General features: G+C 47.1%; 2 protein-coding genes across 2 annotated transcripts in view; one reads left to right on the plus strand and one right to left on the minus strand.

The window, feature by feature from the left end:
* LOC147119293 (uncharacterized) overlaps positions 1 to 5,318 on the minus strand; it is a 162,985-nt gene extending 157,667 nt beyond the window's left edge. The window contains 4 exon segments of the mRNA XM_085984937.1: positions 2,657 to 2,785; positions 2,870 to 3,607; positions 4,128 to 4,194; positions 4,721 to 5,318. Coding sequence (XP_085841063.1) covers positions 2,657 to 2,785; positions 2,870 to 3,507 — 767 coding nt within the window. The 5' untranslated portion in view covers positions 3,508 to 3,607; positions 4,128 to 4,194; positions 4,721 to 5,318.
* Positions 5,319 to 19,656: 14,338 nt separating this feature from the next.
* On the plus strand, positions 19,657 to 24,083 carry LOC147119294 (uncharacterized; the record flags this gene model as incomplete). The annotated part of the gene is made up of 1 exon (XM_085984066.1): positions 19,657 to 24,083. A coding segment is annotated over one exon (969 nt), but the record flags the coding sequence as incomplete, so codon positions are not given.
* Between the last annotated feature and the right edge of the window lie 350 nt (positions 24,084 to 24,433).

A 24,433-nucleotide genomic window follows, 5' to 3' on the forward strand; every position in this document is an offset into this window, starting at 1 on the left:
TGCCGCACTGAGGCCTACCTGAGCCTCTGGGGCAATTTGTAGTCGCTCTGCCGCTCCGAGATTCCTCCTGCCGCTGCCGCACTGAGGCCTACCTGAGCCTCTGGGGCCTTTTGTAGTCGCTCTGCCGCTCCGAGATTCCTCCCGCTGCTGCCGATGGCAGTGTTCTCTGACTATATATGCTGTGCTCATATGCATCTCTCCACTTCACCTGACGAAGGAGCAGCGCTATGAAAGCTTGTGATTTCAAATAAAGCTGTTGGACTATAACCTGGTGTTGTGTGAATTCTCACATAAAGATAATGGGTAAGCCATTTAGGACAGAGATGAGGAGGAATTTCTTCACCCAGAGAGTGGTGAACCTGTGGAATTCTCTACCACAGAAGACAGTTGAGGCCAATTCATTAAATATATTCAAGAAGGAGTTAGATATATTTCTTAAGGCTAAAGGGATATGGGGAGAAGGCAGAGAGAGGGTACTGAATTTGGATGATCAGCCAGGATCGCATTGAATGGCAGAGCAGGCTCGAGGGGTCGAATGGCCTACTCCTGCTCCTATCTTCTATGTTTCACCCCAGCTCCTCTTTCACCCCTACTCTCCAACCCATCTCACTCCAAATCTCCAACCCCCCTCACCCCAACTCTCCAACCCCCCTCATCCCAACACCTCGTTCACCCTTACTCTCCAACCCATCTCACCCCAACTCCACTTTCCCCCTACTCTCCAACCCCTCCTCAACTCCTCTTTCACCCCTACTCTCCAACCCCCCCTCACCCCAACTCCGCTTTCACCCCTACTCTCCAACCCCCTCACCTCAACTCCTCCTTCACCCCTACTCTCCAAACCCCTCACCCCAACTCCTTTCACCCCTAATCTCGAACCCCCCCTCACCCCAACTCCTCTTTCACCCCTACTCTCCAACCCCCACACCCCAACTCCTCCTTCACCCTACTCTCCAACCCCCCTCACCCCAACTCCTCTTTCATCCCTACTCTCCAACCCCCCCTCACCCCAACTCCTCTTTCACCCCTACTCTCCAACCCCCCTCACCCCAACTCCTCTTTCATCCGTACTCTCCAACCCCCCCTCACCCCAACTCCTCTTTCACCCCTACTCTCCAACCCCCCCTCACCCCAACTCCTCTTTCATCCCTACTCTCCAACCCCCCCTCACCCCAACTCCTCTTTCACCCCTACTCTCCAACCCCCTCACCCCAACTCCTCTTTCACCCCTACTCTCCAACACCTCTCTTGTCTTCCATTGACTTCAATGGAACGTACACTGACAACTGATATCAGTCAGGATTTGAAAGATATTTACAAATGATTCTAGAGGCTCTGAGTTGGGATCGTTCTTTATTCTGTCTATTCGAGGAGTGTGATAACAGACTTTCTTCTGTGAATATAGAGCTGGAGTATTGGGCCATGATGTGTTTACTTGTTCATCTTGTTGACTCTAAAATTTGAGTCTTGTGGTTTCAGACACCAGATAATTAAGCTCACAACAACAGATTGTCTTTCACTGACTTTATTAACAGCACTGCAAAGATACAGTCAGAGTATAGTTACCTGATCCGGAGAACAGAGATAACACAGTGGATTCAGAGCTCTCTTCTCCCCAGGTCTGTTCTAACAAGCTACGACTGCACTGGCGATATTTATATTTAACTTGTTTACCACATTATTGACCTGGCCCTGCCCAAACCATAACCACAAGGATATCTGTCATTGTTCTGACTGTGACCACAAGGCTGTGTCACTATCACACACACACACCGTTTCCTTCTTTCACATCTCCATACACAGACCATCTCTTTACACATCCCCTTTCTACACAATTGCAGCCGACATGAGCAAGGACGTGAGGCTCATTAAAAGACACACTCATTTCATGACAGCAAAGGCTACACTGGGACTAATCTTCAGTTATTTTCATTACAGGCACAATGCAGAGCGGTCAAGCAGCACGTGGCACCTTAACAGAGTCTCATCGGCCTACAATATAGAGCTGGAGGATTGGGCCCTGGTCTGTTTACTTGTTCATCACATTTGCTGTGTGCATTTAAATTGAAAACCAGGTTTGCAGGCGTGATGCTCTATTCACACATCAAAGGTGAGAGAGATGCTGTGGGTCACACGCTAAGTCCAGTAGCTGAAAGTGATTAACAGACTTGGTTTTGTGTTTAGTGATCCCGGGCGTGTTACCAATACCTTCCCTGGATACCAAGGCTAGGAGAGGCACACTGGAAGGTATGGGGAGCTGGGACTTGTCCCTGAGAGTAACCGAAGGTATGAGAACTGAAATAATCTAGAGTTAGAAAGGAGAAAAGGCCCAAAAATGGAGCAGTCGGTAACAGGACATCAATTAGTCTCCTCTTATCTTGGAGAAATCAAATACTCAACACACACTGTGTGTTTGAAACAAAGCTGATTTATTTGACAGGTATCAAAATATTACAATCCAACCTAGTTATAGGGTTATTAACATCAGCAGAAGCAAACCCCAACTGTCACAATGATGATGGTTCAGTCCTAGATGTGATTAACAGCAGCAATAACAGCAGAATCAAACCCCTGCATTCACTTGTGAACTCGCTGGTGTTTCAGCAGGTTAGATGACTGAGTGAATCCCTTCCCACACACAAGGCAGGGAAATGGCCTCTCCCCAGTGTGAATATGTCGGTGTGTCAGAAGGTGGGATGAACGAGTGAATCCCTTCCCACACGTGGAGCAGGTGAACGGTCTCTCCCCAGTGTGAGTGCGTTGGTGTTTCAGCAGATCCCTTCTGCTTTTAAAGCTCTGCTCACAGTCAGCACAATTAAATGGTCTCTTATCAGTGTGAACAAGGTGATGTGCAGCGAGTGTGGATGACTGAGTGAATCCCTTCCCACACACAGAGCAGGTGAACGGCCTCGCCCCAGTGTGAGTGCGTTGGTGTTGCATCAGATGCTTTCTGCTTTTAAAGCTCTTCTCACAGTCAGAACATTTAAACGATCTCTTATTAGAGTGAACAAGTTGGTGTGCAGTGAGGCTGGAGGAGTTAGTGAATCCCTTCCCACACACACAGCAGGTCAATGGCCTCTCCCCAGTGTGAATACGCCGGTGTGTCAGAAGATGGCATAATTTAGTGAATCCCTTCCCACACATGGAGCAGATGAACGGCCTCTCCCCGGAGTGACTGCGTCGATGAGTTTCCAGCTCAGATGGGTAATTGAATCCCTTCCTACAGTCCCCACATTTCCACGGTTTCTCCATGGTGCGGGTGTCCTTGTGTCTCTCCAGGTTGGACGATCAGTTGAAGCCTCATCCACACACAGAACACGTGTACGGTTTCTCCCCGCTGTGAACGGTGCAAAGTTTTTTCAGGCTGTGTAACTGGTTAAAGCTCTTTCCACAGTCAGTGCACTGGAACACTCTCACTCGGGTGTGTGTTTCGGTGCTTTTCCAGTCACACTGATGTTTGAAATCTTTCCCCACAGACAGAACAGACAAACATTTCTCCTTCCACATTCAAAGGCTGATGATATTCAGGTCCTGATGAATTGAGTGACTCTGTCAAATCTTGACGGGGTTTGAGTTCCCCGTGTGCAAATCCTCCCCTTCTAATACCCTGTGAAAGGAGTTTACAAAAGTCATCACTAAGTACAGGATAGAAATAAAGAAGTCAATTCTAGTTTCTATGGAACATTCTTTCCTCTCTCGTTCCTCAAAAGCTATAAATCCCCGTCCCACACACTCTCCCTCCTCCCTGTGCTGGAATCCAAGCCCATCGCACAATCTCCAACATTTTTTCCTCTGCACCCATTTTTCTTCCTCCTCTGAAGGTGCTGACTCTGGCTGGGTTCAGTTCTACACTCACTGGTTCCCCTCCCTCTCCTCCCCTGAAGGTGCCGACTCTGGCTGGGTTCAGTTCGACACTCACTGGTTCCCCTCCCTCTCCTCCCCTGAAGGTGCTGACTCTGGCTGGGTTCAGTTCTACACTCACTGGTTCCCCTCCCTCTCCTCCCCTGAAGGTGCTGACTCTGAATGGATTCAGTTCTACACTCACTGGTTCCCCACCTTATGAACTGCTACGGGCACTTTGTTAAACACACAGCAGAAGCACATTAATCTGATGGGAGATCACTTACGCAGGAGCAGCCAGCGGTGTGGAGCCTCCTGAGAGTCCGGCCGCTTTCCAGCCAATATTTACAGGAGCTGGGTCATGGAAAAGAGTCTAATTGAAATTAGTGATATATTTATTCACAGAAACCAAGCCCCAAAATAAAGGAATAATTTCTCCTTTATTTACAGATGCTCCCTGACCAGTCACCATTTCTCCTCCATTTACAGATGCTCCCTGACCAGTCACCATTTGTCCTCCATTTACAGACGCTCCCTGACTACCTGTCTGTCCCGGAGTTTGGCGCGGGGCCCCTTTGCTGAGCGAATCGGGAGAAACCGGGAAGCGGCGGGCGGATAATGTTGAGTGTTTTAATAATGGGGCCTGGGGCCGCACTCGGGGTGTGAGCAGCCCGCGTCCCCCCGGGTTCATTTTTTTTTTGCTTTATGTATTTATTTATGTTGTTCACAAATCTACAGTCAACCATTACATTGTCATACAGGTGTAGAAGAATTACAAAAGGTAGCAGCACAAAACATTCTATACAAGTTTCCCCTCTTGCACAAGTATTGCAAATCTAGCCCAATGCCAGTTAACCAAACTTCTGTGTTGCTTACGCACAAGGCGGACAGATGGTCAAGCAGAAATCTCATTGGATCAGAACAGTGGATTTAGGTTTGCTCATCATTCCATTCCATACTCCACAGACCACGAGCAAAAGGCCAATAAGTCAGCATCATACAAAGATAGTTTATATCTGCAGGCATTGACAATATTTTCAATAGCTCTCCATCACGCAATTCAAATGACCCATATTGCAAGACTGCTGTCAATGAATCTTTCAAGGGTGGACAAGCATCCATTGCAACAACCAATCATCTTCAATAACGACACGAGAAGCCAGTTAGTTAACCCGCTCCCCGAGCTCGGGGTGTGAGCGGCCCTCATCCCCCCGGGGTTCATGAACCCGCTCCCTGAGCTCGGGGTGTGAGCGGCCCGCGTCCCCCCGGGGTTCATGAACCCGCTCCCTGAGCTCGGGGTGTGAGCGTCCCGCGTCCCCCCGGGGTTCTTAAACCCGCTCCCTGAGCTCGGGGTGTGAGCGGCCCGCGTCCCCCCGGGATTCATGAACCCGCTCCCTGAGCTCGGGGTGTGAGCGGCCCGCGGCCCGCGTCCCCCCGGGGTTCATGAACCCGCTCCCTGAGCTCGGGGTGTGAGCGGCCCGCGTCCCCCGGGATTCATGAACCCGCTCCCTGAGCTCGGGGTGTGAGCGGCCCGCGTCCCCCCGGGGTTCATGAACCCGCTCCCTGAGCTCGGGGTGTGAGCGGCCCGCGTCCCCCGGGATTCATGAACCCGCTCCCTGAGCTCGGGGTGTGAGCGGCCCGCGTCCCCCGGGATTCATGAACCCGCTCCCTGAGCTCGGGGTGTGAGCGGCCCGCGGCCCCCCAGGGTTCATGAACCCGCTCCCTGAGCTCGGGGTGCGAGCGGCCCGCGTCCCCCCAGGGTTCATGAACCCGCTCCCTGAGCTCGGGGTGTGAGCGGCCCGCGTCCCCCCAGGGTTCATGAACCCGCTCCCTGAGCTCGGGGTATGAGCGGCCCGCGTCCCCCCGGGGTTCATGAACCCGCTCCCTGAGCTCTCTCACCTGATGTGTCAGCGGCTGCTGCTAAGGGCCGCGCATGCTCAGCTCACACTGCCCGGGTGATTGACGGGAGCTCCGGACCAATAGGAAGAGCGGGGCGGGTCTGGAGGACCGAGCGTGCGGCGGGTCCTCCAACCAATCGGAGTGTGTGAGGGGCGGGGCTTGACCTTTAAACCTGAACAACAGAAGGTGAGCTGAGCATGCGCGGACATTGGTAGCAGCCGTTGACACATCAGGTGAGAGAGCTCAGGGAGCGGGTTCTGTGTTTCTAAATGTTCCCCTGCTCTTATTCTGTGTTTCTAAATGTTCCCCTGCTCTTATTCTGTGTTTCTAAATGTTCCCCTGCTCTTATTCTGTGTTTCTAAATGTTCCCCTTCTCTTATTCTGTGTTTCTAAATGTTCCCCTTCTCTTATTCTCTGTTTCTAAATGTTCCCCTTCTCTTATTCTGCGTTTCTAAATGTTCCCCTTCTCTTATTCTGTGTTTCAAATGTTCCCCTGCTCTTATTCTGTGTTTCAAATGTTCCCCTGCTCTTATTCTGTGTTTCTAAATGTTCCCCTGCTCTTATTCTGTGTTTCTAAATGTTCCCCTGCTCTTATAAGAACATAACATAAGAAATAGGAGTAGGCCAATCAGCCCCTCGAGCCTGCTCCACCATTCAATAAGATCATGGCTGATCTGATCCTAACCTCAAATCTTCTATCACTCTCCATCCACCCAAACCCATGTGATCTCCCGGGAGAGGTGAAAAACCAGATTAAAAAACCCAATGGCCAATTTGGGAGAAAAAATCTGGGAAATTTCTCTCCGACCCATCTAGGCGATCGAAATTCGTCCAGGAGATCACTCTGTCCCTATATTTTCTACAGTACTTACTTTCAGTAAAGGCAATCTCCACCCCAGCCAGGAACTGGAATAAAACCATCTCCTGAAATCTAACACAGAAGTAGGAGCAGAACCAGGCTACACAGCCCCTGGGCCCACTCCACTACCCACAGGGCCATGACCATTCCGAACCTAGACTCATGTCCAATTTCCTGCCCGCTCCCCGTAACCCTTAATTCCCTTTTACTTCTAGGAAACTATCTACTACTGTTTTAAATTTATTTAATGATGTAGCTTCCACAGCTTTCTGGGGCAGCAAATTCCACAAACCTACCACCCTCTGAATGAAGAAGTTTCTCCTCATCTCAGTTTTGAAAGAGCAGCCCCTTATTTTAAGATTATGCCCCCTACTTCTAGTTTCACTCTTCATTGGGAACATCCTCACCGCATCCACCCGATCAAGCCCCTTCACAATCTTATATGTTTCAATAAGATCGCCTCTCATTCTTCTGAACTCCAATGAGTAGAGTCCCAATCTACTCAACCTCTCCTCATATGACCACCCCCTCATCCCCGGGATTAACCGAGTGAACCTTCTTTGTACTGACTCGAGAGCAAGTATGTCTTTTCTTATGTACGCAGTATTCCAGGTGCGGTCTCACCAATACCTTGTACAACTGAAGCAATACCTCCCTATTTTTATATTCTATCCCCCTAGCAATGAAAGCCAACATTCCATTGGCCTTCTTGATCACTTGCTGCACCTGCATACTAACCTTTTGAGTTTCGTGCACCAGGACCCCCCAGATCCCTTTGTACTTCAGTACTTTCCAGTTTCTTGCCATTAAGATAATAACTTGCTCTACGATTTTTCCTGCCAAAGTGCATAACCTCACACTTTCCAGTATTGTATTCCATCTGCCAAATCTCTGCCCACTTACTTAGCCTGTCTACGTCCCTTTGCAGGTTTTTTATGTCCTCCTCACTCACTACTTTCCCTCCCACCTTTGTATCATCTGCAAACTTTGATATGTTACATTCGGTCCCCTCCTCCAAATCTTTAATATAGATTGTAAAGAGTTGGGGACCCAGCACTGACCCCTGCGGAACACCACTAGTTACTGATTGCCAGTCTGAGAATGAACCATTTATCCCAACACTCTGCTATCTGTTGGAGAGCCAATCCTCCACCCACGCCAGAATATTACCCCCAATCCTGTGATTTTTTAATTTTTTATCTTGAGCAATAATCTTTTGTGTGGCACCTTGTCAAATGCCTTTTGGAAGTACAAATACACTACGTCCACTGGTTCCCCTTTATCCACCCTGTATGTTACTTCCTGAAAGAACTCGAGCAAATTTGTCAAACATGACTTCCCCTTCATGAAGCCATGCTGAGTTTGTCCTATTAAATTATGTTTATCCAAATGTCCTGTTACTGTCTCAATAATGGACTCTTAACATTTTACCAACCACAGATGTTAGGCTAACAGGTCTATAGTTTCCACTTCCTTAGTGATTTTCCTTAGTGATTTTAATTGTATTTAGCTCCTCCCCCCCCAACCCCCACCCAACAACCCCCTGTTTGTCTAGTGTTGGGATATTCTTAGTGTCCTCTACCGTAAAGACTGATACAAAATATTTGTTCAGTGTTTTTGCCATCTCCATGTTTCCCACCATTAATTTCCCGGTCTCATCCTCTAAGGGACCAACATTTACTTTAGCCACCCTTTTTTTCTTTTTATATAACTATAGAAACTTTTGCTATCTGTTTTTATATTTCTTGCTAATTTACTTTCATAAGCTATCTTCCCTTTCTTAATCAATCTTTTAGTTATTTTTTGCTGTCTTTTAAAGACTTCCCAATCTTCTATCCTCCCACTAGATTTGGCTACCTTATATGCCCTTTTTTTTAGTCGGATACTATTCTTAATTACTTTACTTAGCCACGGATGGCTGTCTTTTCTTTTACACCCTTTTTCCTCAGTGGAATATATATTTTTTGGAAGTTGTAAAATAACTCCTTAAATGTACACCACTGATCATGTACCATCTTACCCTTTAATCTATTTTCCCAATCCACTCTACTCAATTCCGCTCTCATACCTTCATAGTCTCCTTTATTCAAGCTCAGCATGCTCGTTTGAGATCCAACCTTCTCACCCTCTAATTGAATATGGAATTCAACCATGTTATGGTCACTCATTCCAAGGGGGTCCTTTACTAGGACATTTTAATTAATCCTGTCTCGTTACACAGGACCAAATCTAAGGTTGCTTGCCCCCTGGTCGGTTCAGTTACATACTGCTCAAGAAACCCATCCCTAATACACTCAATGAACTCATCCTCAAGGCTGCTCTGCCCAATTTGATTTGTCCAGTTAATATGATAGTTAAAATCCCCCATAATTATAGCTGTTCCCTTATTACAAGCCTCAACTATTTCCTGATTAATACTCCTTCCAACAGAGTTGCAACTGTTCGGAGGCCTATAGACTACGCCCACTTGTGTTTTTTTTTTCCCCCCTGATATTCCTTATCTCCACCCAAACTGTTTCACTATCCTGCTCCTTTGACCCAATATCATTTCTCTATTATAGTGATTCCTTCCTTTATTAACATAGCCACCCCACCTCCCCTCCCTTCCTGCCTGTCCTTCCTGATTGTTAAATAACCTGGTATGTTTAATTCCCAGTCATGGTCACCCTGCAGCCATGTTTCTGTAGTGGCCACAAGATCATACCCATATGTAGTTATTTGTGCCGTTAACTCATTCATTTTGTTACGAATGCTACGTGCATTCAGATAAAGAACTTTCAAATATGTTTTATGACACTTAGTTCCTGTTTTTTTTCCCCTTTTACTACTTTACCTTTTACTCCATACCTTCTGTCCCTTCCTGACATGTTCTGTTTTTTTAATTCCCCCACTGCTACCTAAGTCTATGACCTTCTCTGTTGTCATTTCTATTATTTGCTCTCTCGAAACCTCCCCCCCCACTAACTAGTTTAAAGCCCTCTCTACAGCCCTAGTTATGATTTGCCAGGACTCTAGTCCCAACACTGGCCAAGTGGAGTCCGTCCCAACGGAACAGCTCCCTCCTGTCCCAGTACTGGTGCCAGTGTCCCAAGAAGCAAAACCCATTTCTCCCACACCAGTCTTTGAGCCACGCATTTAACTCTCTAATTTTATTTATCCTAGCCAAATTCGCTCGTGGCTCAGGTAATAACCCAGAGATTATTACCCTTGAGGTTCTGTTTTTTAATTTGACCCCTAGCTGCTCATACTCCTTTAACAGAACCGCTTTCCTTGTCCTATCTATGTCGTTTGTCCCAACATGGACCACAACAACTGGATCCTCCCCCTCCCACTCAGTTTCTTTCCAGCCCAGAAGAGATGTCCTTAACCCTGGCACTGGGCAGGCAACACAGCCTTCGGGACTCCTGCTCTTGACTGCAGAGAACCCTATCAATCCCCCTAATGATACTATCCCCTACCACTACAACATTTCTTTTTACTCCCTCCACTTGAATGGCCCCCTGTACCACGGTGCTGTGGCCAGGTTGCTCATCCTCCTTGCAGTCCCTGCTCCCGCCCTCGTGGAGTAAGAACCTCGATCCTGCTTGACAAGAGCAAGGGCTGCGGCTCCTTCAACACTTCCTCCAGGATCCCTGTACCTGCCTCACTCGTAGTCACACCGTCCTGTCCCTGACCACGGACTAAATCTGCATTAATTAATTTCATAGGTGTGACCACCTCCTGAAACATAGTCCAGGAACTTCTCCCCCCTCCGATGTGTCGCAGTGCCTGAAGCTCAGTCTCCAAGCTCTTTAACATGGAGCTTGAGTTCCTCTAGCAGCAAACACTTATTGCAAATGTAATCAGTGAGCCTCAATGGGGTCCACCAGCTCCCACATTTCACAACAGTGACACATCACCTGTTCACCCATATCTATGTAATTAATTAAATTTCTTATTAGTTATGAAGACCCTCTGCCCCGATATAGATAATATTACACCACTATTCAATAGGACTTACCAACTTAAAGGTATAAAAGAGAAGGAAGAAAACCAACCAACCAGCTGATCGCCAACCTCCTCCTTGAATACTGTCTGTGGGGCCTGTTTGGTTGACTCGTCTCGCTGCTCCGCTTCCGCAGTGCTGTCTAAGCCTGGGAGAGGGGAACAAAACAGAGCAAAAAACACACCCTCACCTCCCACTTGCCCGAACTCTCCCAGTTACCAAACTCTCGCAGCACTCAATGCACAGCACTCTGTGCAGGAGCACTAGTCCTGCCCCTTTTATACCCAGATTCTACTTCCGGTTTAAACTCCCCAGCAGTTTAATATACACTTAAAAAATTAAACTCACTTCAAATAATTAACTTTTTAACACACTAAAATTCACAAAATACACTTAAATGACTTTTCTCCCACTTACCAAACTCTCTCAGCACTCTGTGCACCAGCACATTCTCTGTTTCTAAATGTTCCCCTTCTCTTACTTCACCGCGCTGTGCACAGAAATGTGCTGCATAGCCTGACGAGCGTTTCCCTTTGTCTAATTCGACCTTTCCCAGAGACCCTTGGCTCTAGACCCTCTCTGTCCCCTTCTGATATGAGTCTGTTTCTGGACTCGTCAAACGATACTAAATCAGTTTCACTTAATTATCTGAACTCTTTATCTCTGACATGCTCAACTTCTGTCAAGCCCACCATTTCTACTAACTGTTGCTATGACTACTGGTAGGTCGCAGTGTCCCACACCCTCCCGAAGGCTTTCCTTCCTTAAATGACTCGGTCGCACTAACCACGTCAGTCCTAGGATCTTGTACCGAATAATTTATAAAACAATCAACTGTCAATCAACCTCCTGACTAGGCTCACCAATTTATAAGATCCCAGAGGGACCCTGGTTCCAAATGATTCAAGATTGACCTGTATTGGGGACAGTGATTTAATTTTATTCAGCACAAGCAAGACTTAATACATTACAGTATTCGGGCAGCAGTTTACAGCGTATAATTGAGACTTATATTCTGGGTAGAAGCGCAGCTGTGAGCAGGCTGCACCCTGTGTCTCTTGTCTCTCCATCTCCCGGGTGTCTCCTTGATTATTTATTTTTTATTCATTGATGGGATGTGGGTGTCGCTGGCTAGGCCTGCATTTAGTGCCCATCCCTAATTGCCCAGAAGATGGTGGTGAGCCGCTGCCTTGAACCGCAGCAGTCCATATGGTGCAGGTACACCCACAATGCTGTTAGGAAGGGAGTTCCAGGATTTTGGCCCAGTGACAGTGAAGGAATGGCGCTACAGGTCCAAGTCAGGATGGTGTGTGGCTTGGAGGGGAACTTGTAGGTGGTGATGTTCCCATGCGTCTGCTGCCCTTGTCCTTCTAAGTGGTAGAGGTCGTGGGTTTGGAAGGTGCTGTTGAAGGAGCTTTGGCGAGTTGCTGCAGTGCGTCTTGTAGATGGTACACACTGCAGCCACAGTGCGCCGGTGGTGGAGGGAGTGAATGTTGAAGGTGGTGGATGGAGTGCCAATCAAGCGGGCTGCTTTATCCTGAATGGTGTTGAGCTTCTTGAGTGTTGTTGGAGCTGCACTCATCCAGGCTAGTGGAGAGTATTCCATCACACTCCTGACTTGTGCCTTGTAGATGGTGGAAAGGCTTTGGGGAGTCAGGAGGTGAGCCACTCGCCACAGAATTCCCAGCCTCTGGCCTGCTCTTGTAGCCACAGTATTTATATGGCTGGTCCAGTTCAGTTTCTGATCAATGGTAACCCCCAGGATGTTGATAGTGGGGGATTTAGTGATGGTAATGCCATTGAATGTCAAGGGGAGATGGTTAGAGTCTCGCTTGTTGGAGATGGTCATTGCCTGGCACTTGTGTGGTGCGAATGTTACTTGCCACTTGTCAGCCCAAGTCTGAATGTTGTCCAGGTCTTGCTGCATATGGACACAGACTGCGTCAGTATCTGACGAGTCTCGAATGGTGCTGAACAGTGTACAATCGTCAGCGAACATCCCCACTTCTGACCTTATGATGGAGGGAAGGTCATTGATGAAACAGCTGAAGATGGTTGGACCTAGGACACTGCCCTGAGGAACTCCTGCAGTGATGTCATGTGATTGAGATGAATGACCTCCAACAACCACAGCCAACTTCCTTTGTGCTAGGTATGATTCCAACCAATGGAGAGTTTTCCCCTTGATTCCCATTGACTTCAGTTTTGCTAGGGCTCCTTGATGCCACACTCGATCAAATGCTGCCTTGATGTCAAGGGCAGTCACTCTCACCTCACCTCTTGAGTTCAGCTGTTTTGTCCATGTTTGGACCAAGGCTGTAATGAGGTTAGGAGCTGAGTGGCCCTGGCAGAACCCAAACTGGGCGTCAGTTAGCAGGTTATTGCTGAGTAAGTGCCGCTTGATAGCACTGTCGACGACGCCTTCCATCACTTTGCTGATGATTTGAGAGTAGACTGATGAAACAGCTGAAGATGGTAATTGGCTAGGTCGGATTTGTCCTGCTTTTTGTAGACCGGACATACTTGGGCAATTTTCCACATTGCCGGGTAGATGCCAATGTTGTCGCTGTACTGGAACAGCTTGGCTAGGGGCGCAGCTAGTTCTGGAGCACAAGTCTTCAGCGCTATTGCCGGAATGTTGTCGGGGCCCATAGCCTTTGCAGTATCCAGTGTCTTCAGCTGTTTCTTGACATCACGTGGAGTGAATTGAATGGGCTGAAGACTGGCATCTGTGATGCTGGGGACCTCAGGAGGAGGCCGAGATGGATCATCCACTCGGCACTTCTGGCTGAAGATAGTTGCAAATGCTTCAGCCTTGTCTTTTGCACTCACGCGCTGGGCTCCACCATCATTGAGGATGGGGATATTTTTGGAGCCTCCTCCTCCTCTTAACTGTTTAATTGTCCACCACCACTCACGACTGGATATGGCAGGACTGCAGAGCTTTGATTTGATCCGATGGTTGTGAGATTGCTTAGCTCTGTCTATCGCATGTTGCTTCTGTTGTTTGGCATGCAAGTAGTCCTGTGTTGTAGCCTCACCAGGTTGACACCTCATTTTTCGGTATGCCTGGTGCTGTTCCCAGCATGCTCTCCTGCACTCTTCTTTAAACCAGGGTTGATCTCCCGGCTTGATGGTAATGGGAGTGAGGGATATGCCGGGCCATGAGGTAACAGATTGTGGTTGAATACAATTCTGCTGCTGCTGATGGCCCACAGTGCCTCATGGATGCCCAGTTTTGAGTTGCCAGATCTGTTTGAAATCTGTCCCATTTAGCAGAGTGGTAGTGCCACACAACACAGTGGAGGGTATCCTCAACATGAAGACGGGACTTCGTTTCCACAAGGACTGTGTGGTGGTCACTTCCACCAATGCTGTCATGGACAGATGCATCTGCAACAGGTAGATTGGTGAGGGTGAGATCAAGTTGTTGGTTCCCTCACCACCTGTCGCAGACCCAGTCTGGCAGCTATGTCATAGAGTCATAGAGTTTTACAGCACAGAAAGATGTCCTTTAGGACTCGGCCAGCTCGGTCAGTTGTGGTGCTACCGAGCCACTCTTGGTGATGGACATTGAAGTCCCCCACCCAGAGGACATTTTGTGCCCTTGCTACTCTCAGTGCTTCTTCCAATTGGTGTTCAACATGGAGTACTGATTCATCAGCTGAGGGAGGGCGGTAGGTGGTAATTAGCAGGAGGTTTCCTTGCCCATGTTTGACTTGATGCCATGAGACCTCATGGGGTCCTGAGTCAATGTTGAGGACTCCCAGGGCTACTCCCTCCCGACTGTATACCACGGTGCCACCACCTCTGGTGGGTCTGTCCTGCCGGTGGGACAGGACATACCCAGGGATGGTGATGGTGGTGTCTGGGACATTGGTTGTAAGGTATGATTCGGTAATTATGACTGTCAGGCTGTTGCTTGACTAGTCTGTGGGACAGCTCTCCCAATTTTGGCACAAGCCCCCAGATGTTGGTAAGGAGGACTTTGCAGGGTCGACAGGGCTGGGTTTGCCGTTGTCGTTTCCGGTGCCGAGTGGTCCGTCCGGTTTTATTCTTAGTGTTTTTCGTAGCGGTTGTTCACAACTGAGTGGAATCAGGAGTGCGGTCCCCCCCTGCTCCTGCGGTCCCCTCCTGCGACATGTGTTTTTGACATCAAGACTCATATCTGGGGTAGTTATGACGATACGAAAGGAACATGTCTCATTGGTTGTGATACGGCCCTTGAACTTAATTCACTGCGGATGTTATAACATTCCACACAGTGGTAACTGCAGCTCACCTTGGTTCCCAGGCTAACCGCAGTCTGATCGACCACGGCAATCTCTTCCTCACCCCAGGTGGTCTGGTTACAGCTTACTCACAGACTTTTAAGCATAAAAAGGGTTACATGTGACGTAATAAAACTCACTACACACTTGGTTTGAGCATAAAGCAAGGCTTTAATCAACTTGTTTCAGAACATGGAGGTCTAGTTGTATCCACTAGCTCCTTGTCTTACAAAATGTCCCCGGAAAGCTGGGGCCAACGCCCGAGTATTTATACTCCTTGGACGGCGCCACCAGCTGGCCGTCCAGTGTTATTTCATAGGTAGTTTCTCGATGAGATTTATGACAACATGTTCTACATAATTCAGGTTACCATTGCATACAGTTGATGATTACAGACTTTTATATTTAATTCCTACACCCGATTATAAATCCATTACTGATGATTATAAGATACTGATGATTATAAGATAGTAAAGCAAGTATTCTAAAAACCAACTAATCCGACCTGCATCACCGGTGACATCACAATGACCAATGACACTGAACAATTTAGGGTTAGTGGTTGGGGTCTTGGGGTTCGGGGCAGGTGTTACACTTAGGGGTTGTGGTTAGGGTCAGGAATAGGGGTTAGTGGTTAGGATTAGAGGTGAGTGGTTATGTTTACGGGTCAGGATTAGGGATAGAAACAATTATTGATGATGCCAATGTCACTGAATGTGTCCTTTTTCATTTGGTGTCTCAGTGTAAGTGGTCCCTGGATTTGGTGTCTCAGTGTAAGTGGTCCCTGGATTTGGTGTCAGTGTAAGTGGTCCCTGGATTTGGTGTCTCAGTGTAAGTGGTCCCTGGATTTGGTATCTCTGTGTAGGTGACCCCCCCCCCCCATAGAGCTGGTTATCAAGGCCCCGCCCCACATAGAGTGGGTTTCCTCATGTGGCCTGCTGGGTCAGGGTATAAAGAAACGACGTGCTGTTCCTACTCCCACTGCCTGGGAGAATGGGGCAGATATTTAAATGGACCGTGACCCCTTTACTTTGCATATTTATAGTTAAAGGAACAGTCTGGTTTATCTTGGAGTGTCGGAGCACTTCACTGACAGAGCTCCTGTTAACAGTCGCTCCCTTCTGTACTCGTGCAGTGATTGTAAACCTGTCTATTTTAGTGACTTGAGCCATTCTAAAATGTCTTGCTACTTTTTGCTGCTTCAATTTTGAAAGACTTCAGAACTTTGCAGTTTAATGAAGGTTTCCTTTTTAAAGGTGGAATAACATTCCTTTCAAAATATTCTGTCCTAACCCTCCCCCAGGAGGCAGTAGGAGATTGTGGGCTCAGGGAGGAATTGGAGCCGCGGGCGGGCAGGGTAGCTTCACAAACAAACACCCGGTGTAGGCCTCAGGCCCTGAATAAGAGCCCACAGGCCCCGTGTTTGTCCCGCGGTGACAGGCCGGGTCAGCGGGGTCACTGGCCGCCATCTTGGACAGGGCGGAATCACGGCGCATGCGCAGCCATCTTGGCCAAGAACAGAGAGTGGGCGGGGCTTCAGGGTCGTGTAGAAACATAGAAGATAGGAGCAGGAGTAGGCCATTCGGCCCCTCGAGCCTGTTCCGCCATTTAATGAGATCATGGCTGATCATCCAAATTCAGTACCCTGTCCCTGCCTTCTCCCCATATCCCTTGATCCCTTTAGCCTTAAGAAATATATCTAACTCCTTCTTGAATATATTTAATGAATTAGCCTCAACTGCTTTCTCTGGTAGAGAATTCCACAGGTTCACCACTCTCTCGGTGAAGAAATTCCTCCTCATCTCTGTCCTAAATGGCTTACCCCTTATCCTTAGACTGTGACCCCTGGTTCTGGACTCCCCCGCCATCGGGAACATCCTTCCTGCATCTAGTCTGTCTAGTCCTGTTAGAATTTTATAAGTTTCAATGAGATCCCCTCTCATTCTTCTAAACTCCAGCGAGTATAAGCCCAGTTGACCCAATCTCTCCTCCTATATCATTCCTGCCATCCCAGGTATCAGTCTGGTGAATCTTCGTTGCACTCTCTCCATGGCAAGAACATCCTTCCTCAGATAAGGCGACCAAAACTGCACACAATACTCGAGGTGTGGTCTCACCAAGGCCCTGTACAACTGCAGCAAGACATCCTTGCTCCTGTACGCTAATCTTCTTGCTATGAAGGCCAACATACCATTTGCTTTCATAACCGCCTACTGCACCTGCATGCTTACCTTCAGCGACTGGTGCACAAGGACACCCAGGTCTCGTTGCACTTCCCCTTTTCCCAATCTATTGCTGTTCAGATAATCTGCCTTCCTGTTTTTGCCACTGACGTGGATAACCTTGCATTCATCCACATTATACTGCATTTGCCATGTATCTGCCCAATCAGCCAACCTGTCCAAATCATACTGGAGTTTCTCTGCATCCTCCTCACAGCACACACACCCACCCAGCTTTGTGTCATCTGCAAACTTGGAGATATTACATCTAGTTCCCTCGTCTAGGTCATTTATTTATTTTATTATATATATAATATATTATTGTGAATAACTGGGGTCCTAGGACCGATTCCTGCAGTACCCCACTAGTCACTGCCTGCCACTCGGAAAAAGACCCATTTATTCCAAATTTTTGCTTCCTGTCTGCCAACCAGTTCTCTATCCAAGACAGTACCCTACCCCCAATCCCATGTGTTTTAACTTTACATGTTAATCTCTTATGCAGGACCTTATCGAAAGCCTTCTGAAAGTCCAAATACACCACATCCACTGGTTCTCCCTTATCTATTCTACCAGTTACATCCTCAAAAAATTCCAGTAGATTAGTCAAGCATGATTTACCCTATGTAAATCCATGTTGACTTTGTCTGATCCTGTCACTGTTTTCCAAGTGCTCTGTTATTACATCTTTTATAATGAACTCTAGCATTTTCCCCACTACCGACGTCAGGCTTACCGGCATCCTGCGGATTTATCAACCTTCAATCCTGTCAATTTCCCTAACACCATTTCCCTACAAATACTGATTTCATTCAATTCCTCCCTCTCATTAGACCCTATATTCCCCAACATCTCTGGGAGGTTATTTGTGTCCTCCTTTTGTGAAGACAGAACCAAAGTATGTATTTAATTGGCCTGCCATTTCTTTGTTCCCCATTATAAATTCCCCTGATTCTGACTGCAAGGGACCTATGCTTGACTTCACCAATCTTTTTCTCTTCACATATCTGTAGAAGCTTTTACAGTCAGTTTTTGTGTTCCCTGCAAGCTTACTCTCGTACTCTATTTCCCCCTCTTAATTAATTCCTTTGTCCTCCTTTGCTGAATCCTAAACTGCTCCCAATCCTCAAGTTTACTGCTTTTTCTAGCCAATTTATATGTCCTCTCCTTGGATCTTATACTATCCCTAATTTCCCTTGTTAGCCACGGTTGAGTCACCTTTTTTTGTTTTATTTTTATGCCAAACAGGGATGAACAAATTCTGTAGTTCATCCATGTGATCTTTAACTGTTTGCCATTGCCTATCCACCATCAACCCTTTAAGTAATGTTCCCCAATCCATCCTAGCCAACTCGCACCTCATACCATTGTAGTTTCCTTTATTTAAATTCAGGACCCTAGTCTGAGTCAACTACTTCACTCACCATCTTAATGAAGAATTCCATCATATTATGATCGCTCCTCCCCAAGGGACCTCGCACAAGATTGCTAATTAATCCTTTCTCATTACATAATACCCAGTCTAAGATGGCCTGATCTCCAGTTGGTTCCTCGACATATTGGTCCAGGAAACCATCCTGTATACACTCTCTAGGAATTCCTCCTCCACAGTATTGTTACTAATTTAGTTAGTCCAATCTATATGTAGTCTCTGTTCCCAACCGGGTCCCAGTGCCCAGGAGATGGAGCATCCTGGGCAACTGGTTTTTAATCACCTTCACCCATTCCCAGGCCGCATGTGATGTTTGCGGCCTAGAGTCGTCCACGGGCCGTGTATATATTCAGTGAGAGCGGTTGCAGCCCCTGTATAGTTACCTGAAGGGGCTGCTCCTCAACTCTTAGTTACACTTTAGCCCCACGCTCCTAATCTTTGCCCGCCCGGTGTGGAGTGGGGGTGGGTAAGTTGGAGGATCTTCTCCTGGACCTACTCTTGGGACTGGTGAAAACAGCAATTTGTAGGTCCAGGATGAGCGGGGCCCATGAGGGGGTCACTCTGGCTGCCTGCCTCTCCTGTGGTCTTGTCCCTGCCCGGGTGGCCCTGGAGAGGGAGCAGGCGGTGTCCACCGGTTCACTTGATACCTTCCTCAACCGGTGGGCACCTCAGGGTACAGAGTGTCTCTCAGACACTGGCAACAACATTCTGGTTTAGTTGGGAAGGTTCCCTTTTGTTGGGACTTTGTTGCTTATTTTCGCTTCTTCCAGTTTGATTGGACCACATGATTTGGGGAACCAGAGAGGAAAGAATGTTGCAAGGAAACTAGAATTGTCTGTTCTGAATTTCTATCCTGCACTTCCAGTGATGACTTTTGTAAACTCCTTTTTACAGGGTGTTAGAAGGGGAGGATTTACAGACGGGAAACTCAAACCAAACATCACATCAAGATCTGACAGTCACTCCATTCATCAGGACCTGAATATCATCGGCCTTTGAATGTGGAAGGAGAAATGTTTGTCTGTTCTGTCCTGTGGGAAAAGATTTCAAACATCAGTGTGACTGGAAAAGCACTGAGACACACACACCCTAGTGAGTGTTCCAGTGCACTGACTGTGGAAAGAGCTTTAACCAGTTACACAGCCTGAAAAATCATTGCACCGTTCACAGCGGGGAGAAACCGTACACGTGTTCTGTGTGTGGACGAGGCTTCAACCGATTGTCCAACCTGGAGAGACACAAGGACACCCGCACCATGGAGAGACTGTGGGAAGGGATTCAATTACCCATCCCAGCTAGAAAATCATCGACGCAGTCACACTGGGGAGAGGCCGTTCACCTGCTCCACGTGTGGGAAGGGATTTGCTCGATTAACCAACCTCACTATGCACCAACTTGTTCACATTGAAAAGAGACCTTTCAAATGTTCTGAGTGTGAGACGAGCTTTAAAAGCACAAGAGATCTGCTGAAACACCAACAAACTCACATTGGGGAGAGACCATTCACCTGCTCCGTGTGTGGGAAGGGATTCACGAACTCCTCCAGCCTCACTGCGCACCAACTTGTTCACTCTCTAATAAGAGACCATTTAAATGTTCTGACTGAGAAGAGCTTTAAAAACGGAAAGCATCTGATGCAACACCAACGCACTCACGCTGGGGAGAGGCCGTTCACCTGCTCCGTATGTGGGAACAGATTAACAAATTTATCCAACCTGCAGAAACAGCAGTCTGTTCACACCGGGGAGAGGCCGTTCACCTGCTCAGTGTGTGGGAAGGGATTCACTCAGTCATCCCACCTCGCTGTACATCACCTTGTTCACACTGACGAGAGACCCTTTAAATGTTCCGACTGTGAGCAGAGCTTTAAGAGCAAAAGGGATCTGCTTACTCACCAACGCATTCACATCGGGGAGAGACCGTTCGCCTGCTCTGTGTGTGGGAAGGGATTCACTAATTCATCTTGCCTGCTGACACACCAGCACATTCACACTGGGGAGAGGCTGTGCACCTGCTCTGTGTGGGAAGGGATTCACTCGTTCATCCAACTTGCTGAGACACCAGCGAGTTCACAAGTGACTGCAGGGATTGGATTCTGCTGTTATTGCTGCTGTTAATCACATCCCGGACTGAACCCTGTTCATTCTGACAGTTGGGGTTTGTTTCTGCTGATGAGAATAAGTCCTGTAACTGGGCTGGAGTTTAATATTCTGGATAAATGTCAAATACAGTGTCGAGTATTTGTTTCCTCCAAGATAAGAGGAGACTAATTGATGTCCTGTTACCGACTGTTACATTTTGGGGACTTTTCTCCTTTCTAACTCTAGATTATCTCTCCTCCTAACACCTTCAGTTACTCAAGTCCCAGCTCCCCACACCTTCCAGAGAGCCTGTAATAGAAAATGACTGAAGATTTATCCCAGTGTAACTATTGCTGTTATCCAAGGAAAAAGGCTTGTATTTCTATCGCACCTTTCACAACCTCGGGACGTCCCAATGCGCTTTACACACAAGGAAGCACTTTTGAAGTGTAGTCACTGTTCTAATGTAGGAAATTTCTCCACAGCAAGCTCCCACAAACAGCAATGTGGTATTGACCAGATAATCTATTTTTCAATGACGTTGATTGAGGATGGAAGGGGATGTGTAAAGAGATGGTCTGTGTGTGGAGATGTGAAAGAAGGAAACGGTGTGTGTGTGTGATAGTGACACAGCCTTGTGGTCACAGTCAGAACAATGCACAGATATCCTTGTGGTTATGGTTTGGGCAGGGCCAGATCAATAATGTAGTAAACAAGTTAAATATAAATATCACCAGTGTAGCTGCAGCTTGTTAGAACAGACCTGGGGCGAGAGCTCTGAATCCACTATTATCCCTGTTCTCCGGATCGGGTAACTATACTCTGTCTGTGCTTTTGCAGTGCTGTTAATAGTCAGTGAAAGATAATCTGTTGCTGTGAGCTTGATTATCTGGTGTCTGAAACCACAAGACTCAATTTTTAGAGTCAACAAGATGAACAAGTAAACAATTCATGACCCAATACTCCAGCTCTATATTCACAGGAGAAAGTCTGTTATCACACTCCTCGAATAGACAGAATAAAGAAAGATCCCAACTCGAAGAACCTCCAGAATCATTTGTAAATATCTTTCAAATCCTGACTGATATCAATTGTCATTGTACGTTCCCTGGAAGACGAGAGAGGGATGGAGTAGGGGTGAAAGAGTTGGGGTGAGAAACATAGAAGATAGGAGCAGGCCATTCGGCCCTTTGAGCCTGCTCTGCCATTCAATGAGATCATGGCTGATCATCCAAATTCAGTACCCTATCCCTGCCTTCTCCCCATATCCCTTGATCCCTTTAGCCTCAAGAAATATATCCAACTCTTTCTTGAATATATTTAATGAACTGGCCTCCACCGCCCTCTGTGGCAGAGAATTCCACAGGTTCACCACTCTGGGTGAAGAAATTCCTCCTCATTTCAGTCCTAAATGTCTTACCCCTTATCCTTAGACTATGACCCCTGGTTCTGGACTCCCTGGCCATCAAACATCCTTCCTGCATCTAGTCTGTCCAACCTGACAGAATTTTATAGGTTTCGATGAGATCCCCTCTCAATCTTCTAAAACTCCAGAGTATAAGCCCAATCGACACAATCTCTCCTCATACGTCATTCCTGCCATCCCAGGTATCAGCCTGGTGAATCTTCGCTGCACTCCCTCCATGGCAAGAACGTCCTTCCTCAGATAAGGCGACCAAAACTGCACACAATACTCGGTGCGGTCTCACCAAGGCCCTGTACAACTGTAGCAAGACATCCTTGTTCCTGTACTCGAACCCTCTTGCTACAAAGGCCAACATACCATTTGCCTTCTTAACCGCCTGCTGCACCTGCATGCTTGCCTTCAGCGACTGGTGCACAATAACACCCAGGTCTCTTTGCACTTCCCCTTCTCCCAATCTATTGCCATTCAAATAATAATCTGCCTTCCTGTTTTTGCCACCAAAGTGGATAACCTCACATTTATCCACATAGTGCATTTGCCATGTTTCTGCCCAATCACCCAACCTGTCCAAATCGTACTGGAGTTTCACGACATCCTCCTCACAGCTTACCCTCCCACCCAGCTTTGTGTCATCTGCAAATTTGGAGATACTACATCCAATTCCCTCGTCCAGATCATTAATATATATTGTGAACAGCTGGGGTCCTAGGACCGATCCCTGCGGTACCCCACTAGTCACTGCCTGCCGCTCGGGGGGAAAATGACCCGTTTATTCCAACTCTTTGCTTTCTGTCCGCCAACCAGTTCTCTATCCAAGTCAATACCTTGCCCCCAATCCCATGTGCCTTAATTTTGCACGCTAATCTCTTATGCGGGACCTTATCGAAAGCCTTCTGAAAGTCCAAATACACCACATCCACTGGTTCTCCCTTATCTATTTTACCAGTTACATCCTCAAAAAATTCCAGTAGATTAGTCGAGCATGATTTACCTTTTGTAAATCCATGTTGACTTTGTCTGATCCTCTCACTGCTTTCCAAGTGCTCTGCTATTACATCTTTTACAATAGACTAGCATTTTCCCCACTACCGATGTCAGGCTCACCGGTCTATAATTCCCCGCTTTTTCTCTACCACCTTTTTTGAATAGTGGGGTATCATTAGCTACCCTCCAATCCATGGGTACTGTTCCAGAGTCTATAGAGTTCTGGAAGATGACCAGCAATGCATCTACTATTTCTAGGGCCAGTTCCTTAAGTACTCTGGGATGTAGACTATCAGGCCCTGGGGATTTATCGGCCTTCAGTCCCATCAATTTTCCTAACACCATTTCCCTACAAATACTGACTTCTTTCAGTTCCTCGCTTTCATCAGACCCATGTTCCCCGGCATCTCTGGGAGGTTATTTGTGTCCTCCTTTTGTGAAGACAGAACCAAAGTATGTATTTAGTTGGTCTGCCATTTCCTTGTTTCCCATTATAAATTCCCCTGATTCTGACTGCAAGGGACCTACGCTTGACTTCACCAATCTTTTTCTCTTCACATATCTATAAAAGCTTTTACAGTCAGTTTTTATGTTCCCTGCTAGCTTACACTCATATCCTATTTTCCCTTTCTTAATTAATCCCTTTGTCCTCCTTTGACTCCTAAACTGCTCCCAATCCTCAGGATTATTGCTTTTTCTAGCCAATTTATATGTCCTCTCCTTGGATCTTATGCGATCCCTAATTTCCCTTGTTAGCCACGGTTGAATCACCTTTTTTGTTTTTTTATGCCAAACTGGGATGAACAAATTCTGTAGTTCATCCATTCGGTCTTTGAATGTTTGCCATTGCCTATCCACCGTCAACCCTTTGAGTGCCATTTCCCAATCAATCCTACCCAACTCGCTCCTCAGACCATCGTAGTTTCCTTTATTTAAATTGAGGACCCTTGTCTGAGTCAACTACTTCATTCTCCATCTTAATGAAGAATTCGATCATATGATCGCTCCGACCCAAGGGGCCTCGTACAACAAGATTGCTAATTAATCCTTTCTCGTTATATAATACCCAGTCTAAGATGGCCTGATCTCTGGTTGGTTCCTCGACATATTGGTCCAGGAAACCATCCTGTAAACACTCCAGGAATTTCTCCTCCACAGTATTGTTACTAATTTGGTTAGCCCAATCTATATGTAGATTAAAGTCACCCATGATGACTGCTGTGCCCTTATTGCACGCTTCTTTAATTTCCCTTTTAATGCCGTCCCCAACCTCCGCCTTACTGTTTCGCGGTCTATATACCACTCCCACTAATGTTTTTTCCCCTTAGTATTTCTCAATTCTACCCATACAGATTCCACATCAGAGCTAATATCCTTCATTACAATTGTTTTAATCCCTTCTTTAACCAGTAATGCTACCCCACCTCCCTTTTC

The sequence above is a fragment of the Somniosus microcephalus genome, chromosome 4, assembly GCF_052327205.1.
Source record: "Somniosus microcephalus isolate GS21.2 chromosome 4, FLI_Smic_1.0, whole genome shotgun sequence".
Lineage (NCBI taxonomy): Eukaryota > Metazoa > Chordata > Chondrichthyes > Squaliformes > Somniosidae > Somniosus > Somniosus microcephalus.